At 40.9% G+C, this 20,758-nt stretch overlaps 1 protein-coding gene and 1 pseudogene across 1 annotated transcript; one reads left to right on the top strand and one right to left on the bottom strand.

Annotated features, from left to right (window-relative positions):
- LOC139563789 (phospholipid-transporting ATPase IA-like) overlaps positions 1 to 11,375 on the top strand; it is a 125,771-nt pseudogene extending 114,396 nt beyond the window's left edge.
- A 4,041-nt stretch (positions 11,376 to 15,416) lies between these two features.
- Positions 15,417 to 19,928, bottom strand: LOC139582628 (protein shisa-3 homolog). Its single transcript, XM_071412790.1, has 2 exons — positions 19,092 to 19,928; positions 15,417 to 16,868 (listed from the first exon to the last, which is right to left on the bottom strand). The coding sequence occupies exons 1-2, from the start codon at positions 19,360 to 19,362 to the stop codon at positions 16,276 to 16,278; spliced, it is 864 nt and encodes a 287-aa protein (XP_071268891.1). The 5' UTR covers positions 19,363 to 19,928; the 3' UTR covers positions 15,417 to 16,275.
- Positions 19,929 to 20,758: the final 830 nt, after the last annotated feature.

The raw sequence follows: 20,758 nt of genomic DNA, 5'->3' as shown, positions 1-20,758 counted from the left end.
CCATCTTTTTATAGGTCAATAAAAGACTACCTTTAGAACTTACATCAGTGGACTTTAATGTGTAGCTGCTCTGCCCTTCTCATGTTTCTCTGGAAAATGTGACGACAAGGGTGAATACGTGTATCCTACTGTATTTCCTCCCCTCTGGCTAGAAGTTGCCACAGATCTATAGGATTAGCTACTTGCTCACCTCAATCATTGGAGGGTTGAACGCAAAACTGACCTTATCTTTGTCTGAGGTCAGCTACAGTACATCCTACTCCATCCCCCTCTCCACTGGTATGGTGTGTGTATAATGCCTCTTCCTAGTCAGACATGGAGCAGTCAATCAATCAATCAATAAAAATAATTATAAGGCCCTTTTTACATCCGCAGATGTCACAAAGTGCTTATACAGAAACCCAGCCTAAAACCCCAAAGAGCAAGTAATGCCGATGTAGAAGCACGGTGGCTAGGAGAAACTCTCTAGACAGGCAGGAACGTAGGAAGAAACCTAGAGAGGAACCAGGGGTGGCCAGTCCTCTTATGGCTGTGCCGGGTGGAGATTGTAAGAGTACACGGCCATTAAGGCCAGATTGTTCTTCAAGATGTTCATCGATGACCAGCAGGGTCAAATAATAATCACAGTGGTTACAGAGGGTGCAACAGGTCAGCACCTCAGGAGTAAAAGCTTCCAATTGGCTCATTCTTCTCCCCCTGTAACTATTCCCCAGGTCATTGCTGTAAATGAGAATGTGTTCTCAGTCAACTTACCTAATAAAATAAGGGTCAAATAAAAAATGTCAGTTGACTTTTTGAGACAGCGTGTGCCTTACCCAAGGTTTCTTCGCTGATAGGGAATAGTTGGAATAAGGGGCTTGGACATACTTCCCATTTGTGTCGTTTGGAATGACCCCATTAAAGAGTGTAAAGGATACGACAGTACTGACTGACTAGCATAGTAAAGGACACTACAGGACTAACTAGCATAGTAAAGGACACCACAGTAACTAACTGCACAAAGCTACTTCCTCAGCCCTAGGGGGGTTCTAAGGATCATAGTTGAAACCAAAACAACACGAGTGTCATTTAGTCACGGTGGATTACCAACTATGGTCAAATTAGGTTGACCCATCATTTTATTGTTTGGAAATGCCATTTTATGTAATAGAAATGCCTAAAGCAAGGTGACCCTTTTATGTTCTGCTGAGGACCTCCTTTACTGCTTCACAAACTATTTTGTTTGCAATGACCCAAGGAATTTGTTCCTGTTGTTCTGTGTGTATGTGTACATGTGTGTCTCAGGCGGACATGATGTTCAGTTCGGGAATCTTCTGGATGGGCCTGGTCTTTATCCCTGTCACCTCCCTGGTCTTTGACATGGCCTACAAAGTGTGCGATCCCCTCCATGCACCTCCATGTCCTGCTTTAGGACACCTTTTGAGGGAAACTTCTTAGATCACAAATAGATCACATGCACTCTAACACATTTACATATACAGTTGAAGTCATTAAAACTAGTTTTTCAACCACTCCACAAATTTCTTGTTAACAAACTATAGTTTTGGCAAGTCAGTTAGGACATCTACTTTGTGCATGACACAAGTAATTTTTCCAACAATTGTTTATAGACAGATTATTTCACTTTATAACTGTAACTGTATCAAAATTCCAGTTTACATAGACTAAGTTGACTGTGCCTTTAAACAGCTTGGAAAATTCCAGAAAATTATTTCATGGCTTTAACAAGCTTCGGATAGGCTAATTGACATAATTATTGACATAATTTGGAGGTGTACCTGTGGATGTATTTCAAGGCCTAGCTTCAAACTCAGTGCCTCTTTGCTTGACATCATGGGAAAATCAAACGAAATCAGCCAAGACCATCAGAAAATTGTAGACCTTCACAAGTCTGGTTCATCCTTGGGAGCAATCTCCAAATGCCTGAAGGTACCACGTTCATCTGTACAAACAATAGTACGCAGGTATAAACAACATGGGACCACACAGCCGTCATACCACTCAGGAAGGAGACATGTTCTGTCTCCTAGAGATGAACGTACTTTGATGCGAAAAGTGCAAATCAATCCCAGAACAACAGCAAAGGACCTTGTGAAGATGCTGGAAAAAACAGGTACAAAAGTATCTATATCCACAGTAAAATGAGTCCTTTATCGACATAACCTGAAAGGCCGCTCAGCAAGGAAGAAGTCACTGCTCCAAAAAAAGATCATACATTTTGGAGAAATGTGCTCTGGTCTGATGAAACAAAAATAGAACTGTTTGGCCATAATGACCACCATTATGTTTGGAGGAAAAAGGGGGAGGCTTGCAAGCCGAAGAACACTGTCCCAACCGTGAAGAACGGGGGTGGTAGCATCATGTTGTGGGGGTGCTTTGCTGCAGGAGGGACTGGTGCACTTCACAAAATATATGGCATCATGAGGCTGGGAAATTATGTGGATATATTGAAGCAACATCTCAAGACATCAGTTAGGAAGTTAAAGCTTGGTCGGAAATGGGTCTTCCAAATGGACAATGACCCCAAGCATACTTCCAAAGTTGTGGCAAAATGGCTTAAGGACAACAAAGTCAAGGTATTGGAGTGGCCATCACAAAGCCCTGACCTCAATCCTGTAGAATATTTGTGGGCAGAACTGAAAAAGTGTGTGCGAGCAAGGAGGCCTACAAACCCGACTGTTACACCAGCTCTGTCAGGAGGAATGGGCCAAAATTCACCCAATTTATTGTGGGAAGCTTGTGGAAGGCTACCCAAAATGTTTCACCCAAGTTAAACAATTTAAAGGCAATGCTACCAAATACTAATTGAGTGTATGTAAACTTCTGACCCACTGGGAATGTGATGAAAGAAATAAAAGCTGAAGTAAATCATTCTCTCTACTATTATTCTGACATTTCACATTCTTAAAATAAAGTAGTAATCCTAACTGACCTAAAACAGGGAATTTGTACTCTGATTAAATGTCAGGAATTATGAAGAGCTGAGTTTAAATGTATTTGGCTAAGATGTATATAGTCTTCCGACTTCAACTGTACACTGAGTATACCAAACATTAGGAGCACCTTCCTAATATTGAGTTGCACCCCAATTTGTCGGGCATGTACTCTACAAGGTGTCGAAAGCGTTCCGCAGGGATGCTGGCGCATGTTGACTCCAATGCTTCCCACAGTTGTTTAGAATTGGCTGGATGTCCTTTGGGTGGTGGACCATTCTTGATACACACAGGAAACTGTTGAGCATGAAAAACCTGCAAGATCTGCAGTTCTTGACACAAACCGGTGCGTCTGGCATCTACTACCATACCCTCTACAAAGGCACTTAAATATTTTGTCTTGCCCATTCACCCTCTGAATGGCACACATACACAATCCATGTCTCTATTGTCTCAAGGCTTAAAAATACTTCCTTAACCCATCTCCTCCCCTTCATCTACACTGATTGAAGTGGATTTAGCCAGTTACATCAATAAAGGATCATAGCTTTCACCATGTCAGTCTATGACAGGGAAAGAGCAATGTTTTGTATACTCAGTGTAGAAAAACATTTATAATATTAACTTACATATACAAGCAATTTATATTTATGAGGATTTATAGGATATCTGTGGTGTAACATTTATAGTGTTTGATTAATAACAAATTCTTAAGTTTGTAATAATTATAGTTATTTGATTTACAGCAAGAGATACTGACCGATTCAAAGTATAGATAAGTGTGTACAACTCTGACTTAAATCATTCATTGAAGTAAGTATAGGGATCTCAATCTTAATCAGCCTAATAGTCCTGGGAAAGACAAAGGAATTCAACTCACAGCAGATACAATTTGTTACAGACAACTGGCAAATTAAGCTAATAGGGTTTTTATATACAGTTCCTTTGGTAAAGTATTTAGACCTCCAGCCTTATTCAAAAATGTATTAAATAAATACAAATGCTCAGCAATCTACACACAATACCCCATGATGACAAAGCGAAAACAGGTTTTTAGAAATGTTTGCTAATTTATAAAAATTTAAAACAGAAATACCTTATTTACTTAATGGGATAGCCCACTTTTTTTCAATTTTCGCCTAAATGACATACCCAAATCTAGCTGCCTGTAGCTCAGGCCCTGAAGCAAGAATATGCATATTCTTGGTACCATTTCAAAGAAAACACTTTGAAGTTTGTGGAAATGTGAATTGAATGTAGGAGAATATAACACAATAGATCTGGTAGAAGAAAATACAAAGAAAAAACCAACCAGTCTTTTTATACCACCATCTTTGAAATGCAAGAGAAAGGTCATAATTATAGCCATCACTCTGGTTGTAATTCCAATAGTGTCCACAAGATGGCAGCGGTGTATGTGCAAAGTTTCAGATGGATAACTTGACGTATGAGTGAACAACAAGACTTTTAGTGTGAAGTCCCCAGGCACATTTGGGCAAATTGTGAAGGAGACATTCGCATTCATATTCCATTTTTCTGCAAGAATATTGTCAAATCTCTATACTTGAACTTTGATTTAGCTTTCCAAGTATTTGTAGCCATATTATAAGTTCAACATTTGCAAAACAACAAGTTTTCATAACTTCATAACTCTGAATATCCTTATAATTTTTGTCCAAAATGAAAAGGGATGCTGTCGTACAAGGTTAGTAGCTACATTTTACGACATATACATGGTTTCTGGATACTCCCGTAAATCCCAGCTTATTGGCTATCTAGCTAGCTTTGTTTGACAAAGATTGGTGCTTATTTGACAAAGATAGTCGTTCAAGTGATGGCCGCCCGCGTCATCGGCGTGCCATGAAGGCGTCTCTCTCTCACCAAATATGGTGTCCTATAGGATATACTACACCCTTAATGAAATAGTGAAGTCTTGTTACCTTCTAGGATCTATGAGGAATAGACACAAATTTGATTTGACTCGTTGAAACAATGTTTAGCGTGAGATTTTCACAGATTCCTTTCTTTGCAAATTGAACAAGTGGAAATACAAAATCGATCGTGCACGCTATATGGACCTTTTTAGGATATGAAAAATAATTTTATCTAACAAAACGACACTTGATGTTATCTCTGGGACCCTTTGGATGATAAATCAGAGCAGGATTTCAGAATGTAAGTACACATTTCACCTTCAGAGGTGAACTTATCAAACCTATCGCATTGAAAAAAGTGTTTTGTTGTTAGGAGCTCCCCTCAAACAATAGCATGGCATTTCTTCACAGTAATAGCTACTGTAAATTGGACAGTGCAGTTATATTAACAAGAATTTAAGCTTTCAGTCGATATAAGACACATGTTTCCCGACATTTGTTGTTTCTCTAAAATCTGCGATCTTGACATAACGCGCTGCATGATTTACAACTGTCCAGTTGACGGAATGACGATCCTTAATTAAGTATTCAAACCCTTTGCTATGAGACTCAAAATTGAGCTCAGGTGCATCCTGTTTCCACTGATCATCCTTGAGATGTTTCTACAACTTGATTGGAGTCCACCTGTGGTAATTCAATTGATTGGACATGATTTCGAAAGACACACACCTGTCTATATAAGGTCCCACAGTTGACAGTGCATATTAGAGCAAAAACCAAGCCATGAGGTCAAAGGAATTGTCCGTAGAGCTCCGAGACAGGATTGTGTCAAGGCACAGATCTGGGGAAGGGTACCAAAAAATGTCTGCAGCATTGACGGTCCCCAAGAACACAGTGGCCTCCATCATTATTAAATGGAAGAAGTTTGGAACCACAAAGACTCTTCCTAGAGCTGGCCACTCAGCCAAACTGCGTAATCGGGGGGAGAAGGGCCTTGGTCAGGGAGGTGACCAAGAACCCAATGGTCACTCTGACAGAGCTCTAGAGTTCCTCTGTGGAGATGGGAGAACCTTCCAGAAGGACAACCATCTCTGCAGCACTCCACCAATCAGGCCTTTATGGTAGAGTGGCCAGACAGTAGCCACTCCTCAGTAAAAGGCACGACAGCCCGCTTGGAGTTTGCCAAAAGGCACCTAAAGACTCTCAGACCATGATGAACAAGATTCTCTGGTCTGATGAAACCAAGATTGAACTCTTTGGCCTGAATGCCAAGCGTCAAGTTTGGAGGAAACCTGGCACCATACCTACGATGAAGCATAGTGGTGGCAACTTCATGCTGTGGGGATGTTTTTCAGCGGCAGGGACTGGGAGTCTAGTCAGGATTGAGGCAGAGATGAAGAGAGCAAAGTACAGAGAGATCGTCAATGAAAACCGGTACCCGATAAAACATATCAGGAGAGACCTGAAAATAGCTGTGCATCAACGCTACCCATCCAACCTGACAGAGCTTGAGAGGATCTGCAGAGAAAAATGGGAGAAACTTCCCAAATACAGGTGTGCCAAGCTTGTAGCGTCATACCCAAGAATACTTGAGGCCGTAATCGCTGCCAAAGGTGCTTCAACATATGCTTAGTAAAGGTCCTGAATACTTATGTAAATGTGATATTTCATTTTTTTAATTTTTTTAATTAGCAAACATTTCTAAAAACCTGTTTTTGCTTTGTCAATATGGCGTATTGTGTGTACAGTCGTGGCCAAAAGTTTTGAGAATGACACAAACATACATTTTCACAAAGTCTGCTGCCTCAGTTTGTATGATGGTAATTTGCATATACTCCAGATGTTATGAAGAGTGATCAGATGAATTGCAATTAATTGCAAAGTCTCTCTTTGCCATGCAAATGAACTGAATCCCCCCCCAAATTTCCACTGAGTTTCAGTCCTGCCACAAAAAGACCAGCTGACATCATGCCAGGGATTCTCTCGTTAACACAGGTGTGAGTGTTGGCGAGGACAAGGCTGGAGATAACTCTGTCATGCTGATTGAGTTCGAATAACAGACTGGAAGCTTCAAAAGGAGGGTGGTGCTTGGAATCATTGTTCTTCCTCTGTCAACCATGGTTACCTGCAAGGAAACACGTGCCGTCATCATTTCTTTGCACAAAAAGGGCTTCACAGGCAAGGATATTGCTGCCAGTAAGATTGCACCTAAATCTACCATTTATCAGATCATCAAGAACTTCAAGGAGAGCGGTTCAATTGTTGTGAAGAAGGCTTCAGGGCTCCCAAGAAAATCCAGCAAGCGCCAGGACCGTCTCCTAAAGTTGATTCAGCTGCGGGATCGGGGCATCATCAGTACAGAGCTTGCTCAGGAATGACAGCAGGCAGGTGTGAGTGCATCTGCACGCACAGTGAGTATTTTGGGGGGGGGGATGGCCTGGTGTCAAGAAGGGCAGCAAAGAAGCCAATTCTCTCCAGGAAAAACATCAGGGACAGACTGATATTCTGCAAAAGGTACAGGGATTGGACTGCTGAGGACTGGGGTAAAGTCATTTTCTCTGATGAATCCACTTTCCGATTGTTTGGGGCATCTGAAAAAAAGCTTGTCTGGAGAAGATAAGGTGAGCGATACCATCAGACCTGTGTCATGCCAACAGTAAAGCATCCTGAGACCATTCATGTATGGGGATGCTTCTCAGCCAAGGGAGTGGGCTCACTCACAATTTTGCCTAAGAAACACAGCCATGAATAAAGAATGGTACCAACACATCCTCCGAGAGCAACTTCTCCAAACTTTCCAGGAACAGTTTGGTGAGGAACAATGCCTTTTCCAGCATGATGGAACACCTTGCCATAAGGCAAAAGTGATAACTAAGTGGCTCGGGGAACAAAACATCGATATTTTGGGTCCATGGCCAGGAAACACCCCAGACCTTAATCCCATTGAGAACTTGTGGTCAATCCTCAAGAGGCGGGTGGACAAACAAAACCCCCACAAATTCTGAAAAACTCCAAGCATTGATTATGCAAGAATGGGATGCCATCAGTCAGGATGTGGCTCAGAATTAATTGACAGCATGCCAGGGCAGATTGCAGAGGTCTTGAAAAAGAAGGGTCAACACTGCAAATATCGACTCTTTGCATCAACTTCATGTAATTGTCAATAAAAGCCTTTGACACTTGTAATTATACTTCAGTATTTCATAGTAACATCTGACAAAAATATCTAAAGACACTGAAGCAGAAAACTTTGTGGAAATTAATATTTGTGTCATTCTCAAAACTTTTGGCCACGACTGTAGATTGATAAGGTAAAAAAACAATTGAATCAATTTTGGAATAGGCTGTAACCTAACAAAATTTTGAAAAAGTGAAGGGCTCTGAATACTTTACGATGGCACTGTACTTGGCACCTACTGTACTTTGCCTCTGTATATAGTCTTATGCAGAATGTTTGAGAAAGCCTCGTGGACTGATTTGGGATGTTGGGTACATAGGCATATAATAATACTGTATAATAATATCAAATAGTGTTGTATTCAATTGTGGTTGTGAATGCCTGTTGGTGACGTCTGCTCCTTTTGACCAACAGTCTGAAGGGGTGTACTTTAAGACCCTGGTGGATGAGGTACAGGAGCTGGAAGCCTTGTCCAAGGACCCCGGAGCCGTGGTGGGCGGGAAGAGGTACTGTACCATCTCAGACACTTTTCTCACCTTCCTTCTTTTCCCAGGGGTGTGTCCCAAATGGCACCCCTTTCCCTATATAGTGCACTACTTTTGACCAGAGCCCTATTGGTCCTGGTCAAAAGTACTGCATTAAATAGGAAATATGGTGTTTTTTAGGACTCATGCTATGTTTTATTCTTCACAATGCCTCATAACTCTAGGATATCTGAATTACTTTTCTTAATACCATACATTCCTGAATACTCGTTGTATTTCTTCTTACACAGCATGTACAACACATGATTTACAGTGTCATACAGTTTATAACTTCTAAACGTATACAGTGTATAGCTTATATTTGCTCCTTGAGGATTCACAAATATTTATCCTGGCTTCCCTATTGTTAGTATTTTGGCATAATTACTGTCTGCCTACTGTACACATACGGTACAGTTCACTCTGCACCGAAATGGCTGATTTTTAATGGAATATCTACATAGGAGTACAGAGGCCCATTTTCAGCATCACTCCTTTGTTCAAATGGCACGTTGTGTTAGCTAATCCAAGTTTATCATTTTAAAAGGCTAGTTGATCATTAGAAAACCATTTTGCAATTATGTTAGCACAGTTGACAACTGTTGTGCAGATTAAAAAAGCAATAAAACTGGCCTTCTTGGATTTCTATTTGCCAGTATATGTTTTTGCTTGGAACATTATTCTTTCCCTCTGAAAGTGTGTGGCGAGAGGCTGTACTGTACTGTACTGTACTGTACTGTAGCACCTCCAGTATATTCAAGACATGCATCTTGAGCTGAGCTCCCGGAGATGGGGGTTGTCCCAAATGGCACCCTATTCCCTATATTGTGCACTACTTTTGACCAAGGCTCTGGCCAAAAGTAGTGCACTATGTAGGGAAATGGGTGCCATTTTGGACACAGAAATGGGCTCGTATCAGTAAGCCGGGGCCGGACCCCATCGAAGGCCCGTGGAGTTCATTAGCATGGATCAGATCAGTGTGAAATCTCCTGCCGGCTGAAAGTCTTCCCCCATTGGCCAGAGTCCAGGGCCCAGCAGGCTAGGAACCTGGCCCTGGCCCTGGAGCTGAAGACACATACACTCAGTTCCTTTCTCACATGCACACACAAGTATATAAACACACATACATACATGCACGCAAACCACACATGCCACCGCTCTCTCTTTCTCCCTCTCTCTCTTTTTCACACACACACACACACACACACACACACACACACACACACACACACACACACACACACACACACACACACACACACACACACACACACACACACACACACACACACACACACACACACACACACACACACACACACACACACACACACATTTTTTCTCAGCACTGGTCCAAAGACCCAAGACAGGCATTTTGTATTGAGTATAGTTCCTATGTGGATACATAGCGCCATATTATGGGGATTCCATACATAGCTCTGAAGGGGACTCTGTGTGTGTCTTAAATGGCACCCTATTCCCTGTATACTACACTACTTTTGACCAGAGCCCTATTGGGTCCTGGTCAAAAGTAGTGCACTGTATAGGGAATATGGTGCCATTTGGGATGCAAGCTCAGCATTGGGGATGTGCTAATACTCCGCTGATCCCAACGCTCTTTAGAATTCGATATGCATGTTCCACGTTAGCCAGATGCAGGAAATCCACATACATAATCCTGTCGTTAACCCCATTAAGTAACACAAAAGGGCTCCACTGTTCCCTGTTGGTGTTCCTCCGCCTGTTATTACAACCCCCCTAACACTATGTGTGTCCCAAATAGCACCTTTTTCCTTTTATAGTGCACTGCTTTTGAAAAGGGCCCAAATACTATTTGGGATGCACCCTAATGGACAGTCTTGTCCCATCTAGTACAAATTACGTAGGCCTAGTAGTCTAGATAGAAGCTTCAAGACAATACAGATGGAATGGGTTTCATTTGGTTTGTTGGATTTGATTTATTTCTGTTCTTTTCGCCAACAGTTTATTTATTTTTTGTCTCGTTGGTGGGGATGGGATCGGTTTTGTGTGATCCATTTTATTTTTGCCTCCTTACCTGTAGAGAAACCATACCCCCGATCCCTATTAGAAACCCCACCTATGCCCCTTTCACAGTATCGCGCCGACCCGAAACACATTGTCCTTTACAGCAGGCTTTCAGCAACTATGATGGATGTGTAACCAGGCCATCTCGGTACAGCTTGGTTTGGTTCGGCTCAGCTCGGTTCGGCTCAATACTGTGAAAAGCCCTCTATGTACCCACCTCTCCTTCCCTGTGTGCTGTGCCCTGTGTGAGTGGTGGTTAGAGCGAAAACCATTCAATAATCGTGTGCGATATTATTCCCACAATGCACTCCTCTCACTGGGCCTTCTGAACTCATCTGCTGGCCTGCAGGTAGTGACCAAGTCATTTGAGACCTAAAGGTGAGCTAAGGGATCAAAGGTTAAGGTTGCGATAAGTAAAGTAAGTAAAGATGGTAGGTGTCAGGTAACATGACTGACCCTCCCTCGCTTAGCACTGGTCAAGCTTTTTAGGGAGCATGTTGTTATTTTTCATTAATGTTGTTTTCATTCAATTGAAACTTACATTGATTCTTGGTTTATTTTGAAAGTCATTCTTTAATTTATTTTTATTCAGTTAAAATCATTTTTACGAGTTTTTGTTTTGAAATGGTTTACTTTAAACTAAGTTAGTGTCTTTCTAATCATGGTTAGAATTTGAACGTGTCAGCCATCGTTTCTCACTCTGTTCATCTGTTCTGTTTGCAGATGGATACGCCTTTTCTCAAGACGGAACGGAGTGGTCTCCCAGTCTGAGGTCATCCGGGCGTACGACACCACCAAACAGCGGACCAACGAGTGGTGAAACCACGCCACTCTCGGCCAGGACAGCCTGTCACGATTCACAGTCGTTTTCCGACAGCGATTTGAATCTGAAGGGGGCAGCCTCCAGATAACCCTAGCCCGAGCATCTCGGGAATTTGGAGATGACAGAGGGATGTCTTGTACATCAAAAATGGAAAATAACTAGAAACAAAAAAGCATTCAAAAAGTATTCACTATGCTGTAGTTGTGTGTCCAGCAGACAATTCCTTATGGTTCCTGCTCAGTTAAATGTGTTGAAGTATAACCATCTTAATGTCTCCTCCTTTCATATTCATATTTTGTCAAAAACTGTCAACATTTTTAGGTATGTGTACTCCAATTGGTGACAGAATAATCCAGATTTGTTTTTGATAAAATATTTAAAAAATAAATGTAAATGCAGATTTTAAAAATATCCACCAAGCATATTAACAATTGACCACTTCAGAACAGACATTTTGTTTGTTTTGTTGTTCTTTTGCGTTTTGAAAAAAAAGTATCTACTGTATAATAAGGCCTTACATTTGTTCATGCCTTAAGACATTCATGTTTATTTTTCTTCAAAATGTTTATTTTTTATTTAAGAAGTATGTAGTTATCGTGCCTAAATTGACTTGTCTTTTTAATGATAGAGTCCTGAAACTTCAATTTCCAAAAATGTTGTACAGCAGTTTGATTGCTTTTAACAAGTAATTGCATTCCACACATTACTCAGCTGTAACAATCACAATGGTGCCGAACTAGACTTTTTCCCTGATAGAATGCGTAAGATATCCTAGTTAGCTAGTTTAGAACAGTGCTCTACCCCTCAATTGGCAAGATGAGCTCACCCCCCGTATTGTACTCGTGTATACAATGTGGTAACAAGTGCGGCACATATAAAATCAAGGTTCCGTTGTTACTTTCTACCGAGTGTTTTGGGGGGGGTGTGGCTGTATGACGATCCTGTTGAATTTCCGTATGTGGCAACTTTTCTTTCACAATCTTATATTCCCTTGGAATAGAGAGTTTATTCTTCTAACATAAGTGCCATTAGCTTAAGAGAGAGAGAGAACATTTGCCAGAAAACTCCACACAGTATCAAAACTACTTTGTCTCTATAGTTATTCTGTGAATTTGTATTTTTATATTGGAGAAGTACGAATTTTGCATTGACCGGCTTTGTAATGAATTTTTGTCTTCTTCTTTTTTTGACAAACAAAAGAATGCTAGAGTAATAGAATGATGAGAAATATATTTCTTAAATGTCTTGTTGTTGTTATTAATATTGTTCTAATAACTGCTTGGTTTATTTATTATTTGACTGTATGTTTGTTCTCTTCTCCCTATGGGAGATCAGTTTCCAGACTCTGTGTGTGTGTGTGTGTGTGTGTGTGTGTGCGTGCGTGCGTGCGTGCGTGCGTGCGTGCGTGCGTGCGTGCGTGATCTGTCGTCTGCATGTGCATCTTCTACTATGGATAACTTCTACGTATGCATGTCTGTGTCCTTAATGTGAGACTGGGAGCCCTTGGAACCTCAGGTCTTATTTTGCATTATTTGAGTGTGTGTTTGAGGATCTGTATGGGTGGGTGACTGACTGAGTGACTGAGTGTGCAATACATGGTTGTCCGTGTGTGTGTATGGTGCTGCTTGCTCCTCTTGTCTGTCTGCACGACTCCAGGTATAATGATGGTGTGCTGTCTGCTGCATGGCTCTCTGCGTGGCCAGACCTCAGCCGTGATGGTCCTGGGCCCTGACGCTAAGTCTCTCGCTTGACAGGAGATGTTGAACAATGCACAATGTTACCTTTCCAATGGTGGATATTTTGGTATTATCTGGTTATTGTCATTTCTCTGGGTGTACATGTTTGTAACTTTTTGTTTCTCTCGTGCAGTGTACCTCTTCTTTACAATAACTATTTTTGTGGTTTTTCCTGGTTTTAGTGAGGGTATCAGTAAAAATGTATTTGTTATGCTATACTTTCGTGTTTCGATTGATTAGTTATGAACTGCTGTCATAATTCCCAAATGCTGAATGTGGTTCTTCTGATGTGAAATTGGTCATGGAAGGCTTGGACTGTTGCTTTTTCAAAAACTGTTGTCTGTGATAATTGTGGGCTGCATAAATGTAAAAAATAAAACTTATTTGGTTTATTCTACTACTTTGATTCTCCCTCAAGTGTTGGTCACTACAGAAAAAAAATTCACTTTTCAATTTGTTTGATTATTGTTTATTTTTAGGTCTTTCATTGAATGATTGTTCTGCATTTTGGGACTGCAAACGTAAGTGTTATGTCTTGGATGTCGATGAAGGTTGGGTTAAATGCAGAAGACACATTTCAGTTGAATACATTCAGTTGGACAACGGACTAGGTATCCCCCCCTTTCCCTTTCCTTTCCCTGCCATGAAGGACTACCACTAAAATACACTTTACAAACAAGGAAACCAACCTTTGGTCATCATCTCTGACCTACCGTCATAGAAATGGAACATTCCACTCCAATATCTATGGCTGTCTACGCTGCATCTCAAATGGCGCCCTAGATATAGTGTACTACTCTGGTCAAAAGTAGGGCACTATGTCGGGAACAAGGTGCCATCCTTCATTTCGGACTTTGTAAACGTCCAAAATGAGGGGAGGCAGCTAGTTGTTTCCCCCATCGAATCATATGCCTATGTGTGTGGTAGCAAACAGGACCTGCAGAGCAATGAGAACCTAAACAGGAAAAGGCAGGGGAGACGGAAAACATAGTTCCCTTCCATGCGTGACAAACAAACAAATGTCGTCATTATGGTGACGTTGTACTCCCTGGTGACTGGTGATCTGAGGTTTACTGTGGGGCCGTGTGGTAGAATATCCTTTTCGTTATAATTACAATAATTTGTCTCTGTTATTGACAAAGTATCCACTATCATAGCAGTATCACAAAACCAACCTAGATGGTTTCTCTTTAGTCGTTAGTTCATGAAATACATATTTTTCTGACTAGGTGTACCCTTGCTAGAGTATTCATACAAGAGTCCTTGGATTACTGTCAATGTAACTTCAAAAATATTCAATCTGTGAGGTATTTTCTTTGAGTTCTAAATAGATTTAGAGCAGTATTATACAGGACCATCTAGAATACAGTATATGAAAGACGATGACTTTTTCATGTGTTTTTAAAAACCAGAAATGTCCAAGCATACCCAAATGTATAGACAATCAATTGTGTTGACATCTGCGCAACTATAGCACAAATAGCTCCAAAGAGTAGTATGCAAGTATGCATGTGCTACCAAAGGTTTCTATTGGAATGGGATGCTTGTCTGGGTAAACATTGTAGATTTAGAGCCTTCCAAAAAAAGAAAGAAGGACAGCAATACCCAAAGATTGTTGTGGCAGTCATCTCTGGGAATTGCTGGAATTTTTCCTTTGTTTGGAAGAATCAGTCTAGCGCCAAAGATGATCCACTGTATGATCTATTGTATCTAATCTGCCATAATAGGTCAGTGATTGCCAAGTTTATTTCACACTTAAATGACTAGGGTACAGAGAAGTCTTTGGACTCTTGCCATACCTGCTCATCCAACCCAAAACTCTTCCCTATTTCTGGGACCAGTTGTTTTTAACACTGTGGCCATGACAGGCTCATTTAGCATTGACAATGACTGATCTCGTTGCAACATTCCTCGTGTGAAGTCTGGCGCAAGATTGCGCGACAGGTAGCGAACGACTATGGCCTTTATGAACCGTTTCAGTTGCCTATATGTCTGAGGCTTGAGAAAGGGGGACTCCGCTATCTGTAAGCCAACATTTTGGCTTGTAGTTTCTGTATTTAAGGTTCAATGTGTCATTAATGTTTGTGAATATCTTTGCATCCCCTCTCTTCAGTATAATTAAGTAGTACATTAATAAACCAAATATGGAGGCTGCAGTTGGGCTAAAAGGTGAAACACAAACTCAGGATTGTGACTTTAACAGCATAAAGGAAACAGTCGCAAGCCATTTTCAGAAGTTAGTACTATACAGTACAAAATATATCCGTTAGTGAGCAATTAAGCAATTCTCAACCATTCAATCTTGGATTACTAAAGAGTAGGTTTAATTTTCGGAAATACTGACCAACTGTTGAGTGTCTTCTAGTTGTAGCATTGCATGACAAGTACTCACAATCATAGAATTAGTCATTAGAATACTAATTAGATACTGGTGTTGACTAATATTATCATTAAATATAAACAAACCTATAGTTCAGCCAGTGAGCACTGTACACACAGTACATCCTTTGGCTTTGTTCACCCTACTGCACAACTTGGTGTCAGTCCTTCCCCTCTTTTAGGGGCTTGCAATTGTCAAAATTATAATTTGATTAAATGTCCAACAGCTCGCAACAAAATGTGTAGAACACTTATTAATAATGTTGCTGCCACAAAAGTTGACAATTTAACATCACCATTTAACCAAATTGTGTATAAAAGAGAAAGGGAAGACAGAATATTGTTTACAATAGAAATGTATATATAAAAAAGTGCATAACATTGAAAACAATATTGACCAATAAACAGTCCTGTCTGTTCTGAGCAGAAATCCATTCCTGTAATTTAGAGAGACAATACTCTCATGTACTCTGCTCGACTAGGAAGCTTTCTCGTGGTTTATCTTGAACACAGCCTCCTGTCTCCATTCAACAGGCCTACTGCAGTGCATGTCAGGGCAGTCCTTCCGGTAGCCGATGACTGTGTGTCTGTCCACAAAACACACCAGGGTCATGTTCAGTACAGTTCACTGATTTAAAACAAACTCATACTGGGCAGGTACAGGTAGTCCCTTCCTGTTGTTTCGGTCTGTTTTCTTCCGTTTAGTGCTTAATGAACATGACCCTACTCACGTCCCACAGTGTGCTCCTGTAATCCACCTCCTCGTTGCCAAGGAATCCCCGTCAGCTCTGTCCAAAGTCTGCAAAGCCCTTAGCCCCGCCGGAGAAGGGCTCCGGATGTAGGGGGAAGAAGTACTGCTGGGGCAGCAGGAAGCCTGTGCCCTGGGCCAGGTGAGGCTGTTGATGTGGGTGCATGGGCTGGTGCAGCTGCAGCTGGGCTTGGGGGTGAGGGTGCTGGCGGCCGCCTGGCACGCAGGCTGCAGGGGAGGTGTAGGGGGGCGGAGGGGGTGGTGGTAGTAGCGGCTGGGGTGTGGAGGTGAAGACACGGGTGCTTGGTGCAGACGCCGACACCAAGCACCCGTGCTGCTGCCCCTGACCTCCGAGGGAGAAGCGGCGCACCGAGCTGCTCCCGCCAGCTGAGCTTGAACTGGTGGCCGTGCTGGACTGGCGCGAGGGGGTGCGCAGGCCGGGTGGCGCAGTGGTCAGGATCATGGGGATGGTCTCGCCCTGGCAGTTGCGCAGCGAGAAGCGGATAGCCTGCTGGGTAGGCTGCTTGGGCCGCAGGCAGGTGCAACAGTAGACGGCAACCAGGGAGCCCACCACCACGAAGGCCACAAAGATGGAGCCCACCATCAGAAAGGGCACGTAGATAGGCTCTGCAAGGAGGAACAGGTGTTTGAATACTTGTACACTTGATAACTTGAGTACCTGTTTAAAAACTTGAAAAAGCACCCCTTTACCTTCCTTGAAGTAATCACAGATCTGAATACTGGTTTTATTGGTGAAAGCAATAGGGTGGTAGCATTGCTTACACCTAACAAATCACTTGCATACCGGTGCTCACCTCAAGGAAACTAGGAAGGATGTATTCATAGAGTAACAGGGCCAATGAGAAGTGGAGTTTATACTCAACTCTATTTGGAGTCAGTGGAAATATGTGTGCGTAATAAACTGTATTGCAAACATGCACAGACATATGGGAACATCTTGATTGAATAAGATATGCATCTGTGAAATCATAAATTTTTCTACAGAATCCAGAATTACACCTTTTTTATGGAAAGGTATTCAGGAGAAAATACATTTCTGAAGACAAAGGTCAAATGTTACTCTTTACCTTCCTAAATCCCCTCAAAATTCAACATGTATTTACATGAACTCACAAGACATAGTTTTGTATTGTTGCAAAAATATTTTCAATAGCCCATTTTAATGTCAGACTGGTAGTAAACGTTTCTGGATCACAATACAATGTAAGAAGACTACTGGGGTGTATTACACAAACACTGTGCTGCAAAAACAACTATTTTGCGACTATAAAAATAAACAACTACATTTAGGCTGTCTTAATACAATGTATTAAAAGTGTTAAAAGGCATTATATATATTTTTATTTCATGTAACCCACATGCACCTACAAAACCAGGCGTTTTGTAGTTATTAATAGGCCTATCATTTAGCTACATTTTATTTCTTGGTTTTTGGTTAGTCATTGTCTCTATATTTATTTGTTTATGGCCTGAATTGAACTATGCAAAAGGCTACTGTGCGAATGTTCATTCAGAAGCGTTTTTTCTGAAGACAATGTATTTTTCCAAAATGTAGATTAAACGTTCAGATTACACCTTAAATTAGCAATTGGCACCAGGGGAGGAAATTATTTTAAGTTGAATTATTATCAGAAAAAAGGAGGAAATTGTATTAACCACCCTATAGGGTTTAGCAACTTGGGAGACCATTAAATTGAGCAATTTGGTGTAATATTTTTTTTATATATGTTTCAGTTTTACTCCATAAATGGTACACATTTGGAACTAATGCTGATGAATAATTCCATGTGAATGAAAACTCTTCTTTTTAAATTAGAAATGAATTCTTAAGATAATAACCCCTGCTACACAGGCGTATCGAATACACATCTGATGGCGATTTGATGTCACCTTTGGATACAGTAGGGCATAGGCTATTCTGCCATTGGTGTGCAAAGTTATTATTTAAATTGCAGGATTATTACAAAGTTGCATGGTTTATATAGTGGTCAGCATCAATCCACTTCTTTTCACAGCCTACTACTTTCCAGCCCTGGTCTCTATAAAAATAAAAACCTATGATTGGGTCTATGATTTCTTGATCCGGCCTTGATTGTAACACTCCAGGTGTATCGCATGCCCACTTTTCGTTTCCTTGTTTTGGGGCCGATAACAACACACCTAACCGGTTGTCACATGAAGCCCAAGCCCCCAAAAACTGGTGCCCCACATGCTTACAATCGGAGCTGCTTAGTGCTGACACCCCACAGAGTTCCTTTGTAAATCAAGATGGGCTGTCATTTCTGCATCTTGATAGTTATAACTAAATGAAAAGTTAGTTTTAGTGCTTATGTTAGGTTTCAAAATGACAACATACATTGTAATGAGATTCTTAGGACAATGTAGGTTTTGAAAACAAAACATAGGCTGTGAGAGATATATAGATAATAGCATGATCCCCCCCCCCCCCCCTTGTATTATATGGATGTCATTTTTGCCATCTAAATGATTTAAAAATAGGCTAAAAAAATATGATGGATTTATAGGTTAAATGTAATCTTAATAATATAGACTATAACTAAGACTGATTGAAAACAAAACAACTTTTATAATGAAATAGGTAGGCTATGCATGCCTGACACTGACCTGAAAAGGCTGAATGGTGAAACAAACTTCACTCTCATTTGAGTGACATGCATGGTTCATTAAAAGCGTATCGAGATATTGAATGTTGAACTATTTCACTATATTGAATCTTTATTGAATCTTTGGAAATCCCACTTTTTTAAAGTTAATTGTGCATTAACTTGTCCACTCCTGCCAGGCTCTGCTTTGGTAGTCTAAACTTACGCGCTGCAAACTCCGTGTTATTCAGTTCTCGGTCGTTGGTACAGCTTCCCTGGTCCAGCCGTGCGTCCACAGCCGCGCAACAGTATCGCAGGGAGCAAGACCCGCAGCACACGGTCGCGTCCATGGTGTCAAAGTCCTCCGGACACTGAAAGCCTTCGTGGTAATTTCCGTTACTGTCCAGCCACCCATGGCAGTACTCCCCTTGTGCGTCTGATATCCGTAGATTCCAGGTCAGGTAGCCCAGCAGGAGGTAGTTTAGCAGTCGCATCATCCCGACAAAACCTTATTTTAACCCAGTAGCCTACACAGTATTCCTTAACTCCTACCTTGTCTTTAAAATATTCGCATGATGAATTCGGTTTGAAACAGTTCCACGGTTGAATTACCTACAGTTTCAATGGTGTTTTAATTGTCATCATTCGTTTGATTTTAATTCAACCATACGAATTTTTGCATTTATATCCATTTGGCATATACTCTCCTCATCCAAAATCGAACCAGTATCAGGTCACACGTGTAAAATAAGCTTGAATTGAACTCTCAAATTTGTCCAGGTGAATGATTGTTTCAGTCTCTTCTCAACGTGTAATTATTGCGCAGGCAAAGACAATCAGATATGTAACCGAGAGTGTATCTGAACTTTACCCAGACATTTCTTCTCTTCAGAGCGTTCTTTTGGAAACCATTAAAATAAGTAATTAATCCATAGTTCTTCAGTTCCGTGAAGATGTGATACGGCTGGCTACGGTCGTATGGTGTCCAAACTAATTTGAAATCTGTAGTGTTTTGTTACCGATTCAGTATAGGCGCGCACGCATCGCTTTGACCATCAGGCGTGCGCATTCATGATGGAGCGTGGCTTTTGCGTCACCACGCGGACGGTAGCATGTTGCAGTAATGCTTAGAGCTGCTCGGTTTCCTTAAACATAATAAGGATAAAAAATTAAATAAAAAACTCATAAATCTAATTGTGCTAATGGAAAAATGTCATATTCATCAATGTAAATTCAGTAATAAAAAAAACCTTCCGTGTTTCTAAAAGGAATTCGAGCAGTACATTAAGACCTTTCTACATTCTTCTAATAAGAAAGCTGTTAAAATCAAATCAAACTGTATTTGCCACATGCGCCGAAAACAACAAGTGTAGACTTTACCGTGAAAGGCGTACTTACAAGCCCTTAACCAACAGTGCAGTTCAAGAAAAAGAAAATATTTACCAAGTAGGCAACAATAAAAAGTAATAATAAAAAGTAACACAATAAGAATAACAATGACGAGGCTATATACAGGGGGCACCGGTACCAAGTCAGTGTACAGGGGTACAGGCTAGTTGAACAATCAATATGTGTGTTTATTTTAAGGTCTTTATATAATCTGTAAATTTGTTATACCCCATAGCATATGTTATCATTGTCTGTTTTTATACTTCTTGTATGCATGCTGGTTTTTCTGCAATAAATACAAATAAATACAAATAAAAAGTGATGCTGAGAGGTCATAGGCTACAGTAGTCATGCGTGCCCTTCACTTTCCGTATCAATAGGACAAGGAATATTAATACAGAGCCAACCATTTCGATAGTGTTTTTTAATATTTGGACAATTAGTCTATAATTTCCAATAGCCTATGCCTACTGACCCTTATTTTGCATCCTGTTTGAAAAACAC

This window comes from Salvelinus alpinus, chromosome 1 (assembly GCF_045679555.1).
Source record: "Salvelinus alpinus chromosome 1, SLU_Salpinus.1, whole genome shotgun sequence".
Taxonomy (NCBI): Eukaryota; Metazoa; Chordata; class Actinopteri; order Salmoniformes; family Salmonidae; genus Salvelinus; species Salvelinus alpinus.
This window is presented reverse-complemented; position numbering and strand designations above follow the sequence as displayed.

Excerpts from the sequence above, each read along its gene's own strand:
- LOC139582628 (XM_071412790.1), bottom strand. The coding sequence starts at position 19,362 with ATGATGCGACTGCTAAACTACCTCCTGCTGGGCTACCTGACCTGGAAT. Across the intron at positions 16,869-19,091 it reads TAACACGGAGTTTGCAGCGC|AGCCTATCTACGTGCCCTTT; the intron begins GTAAGTTTAGAC and ends TCCTCCTTGCAG.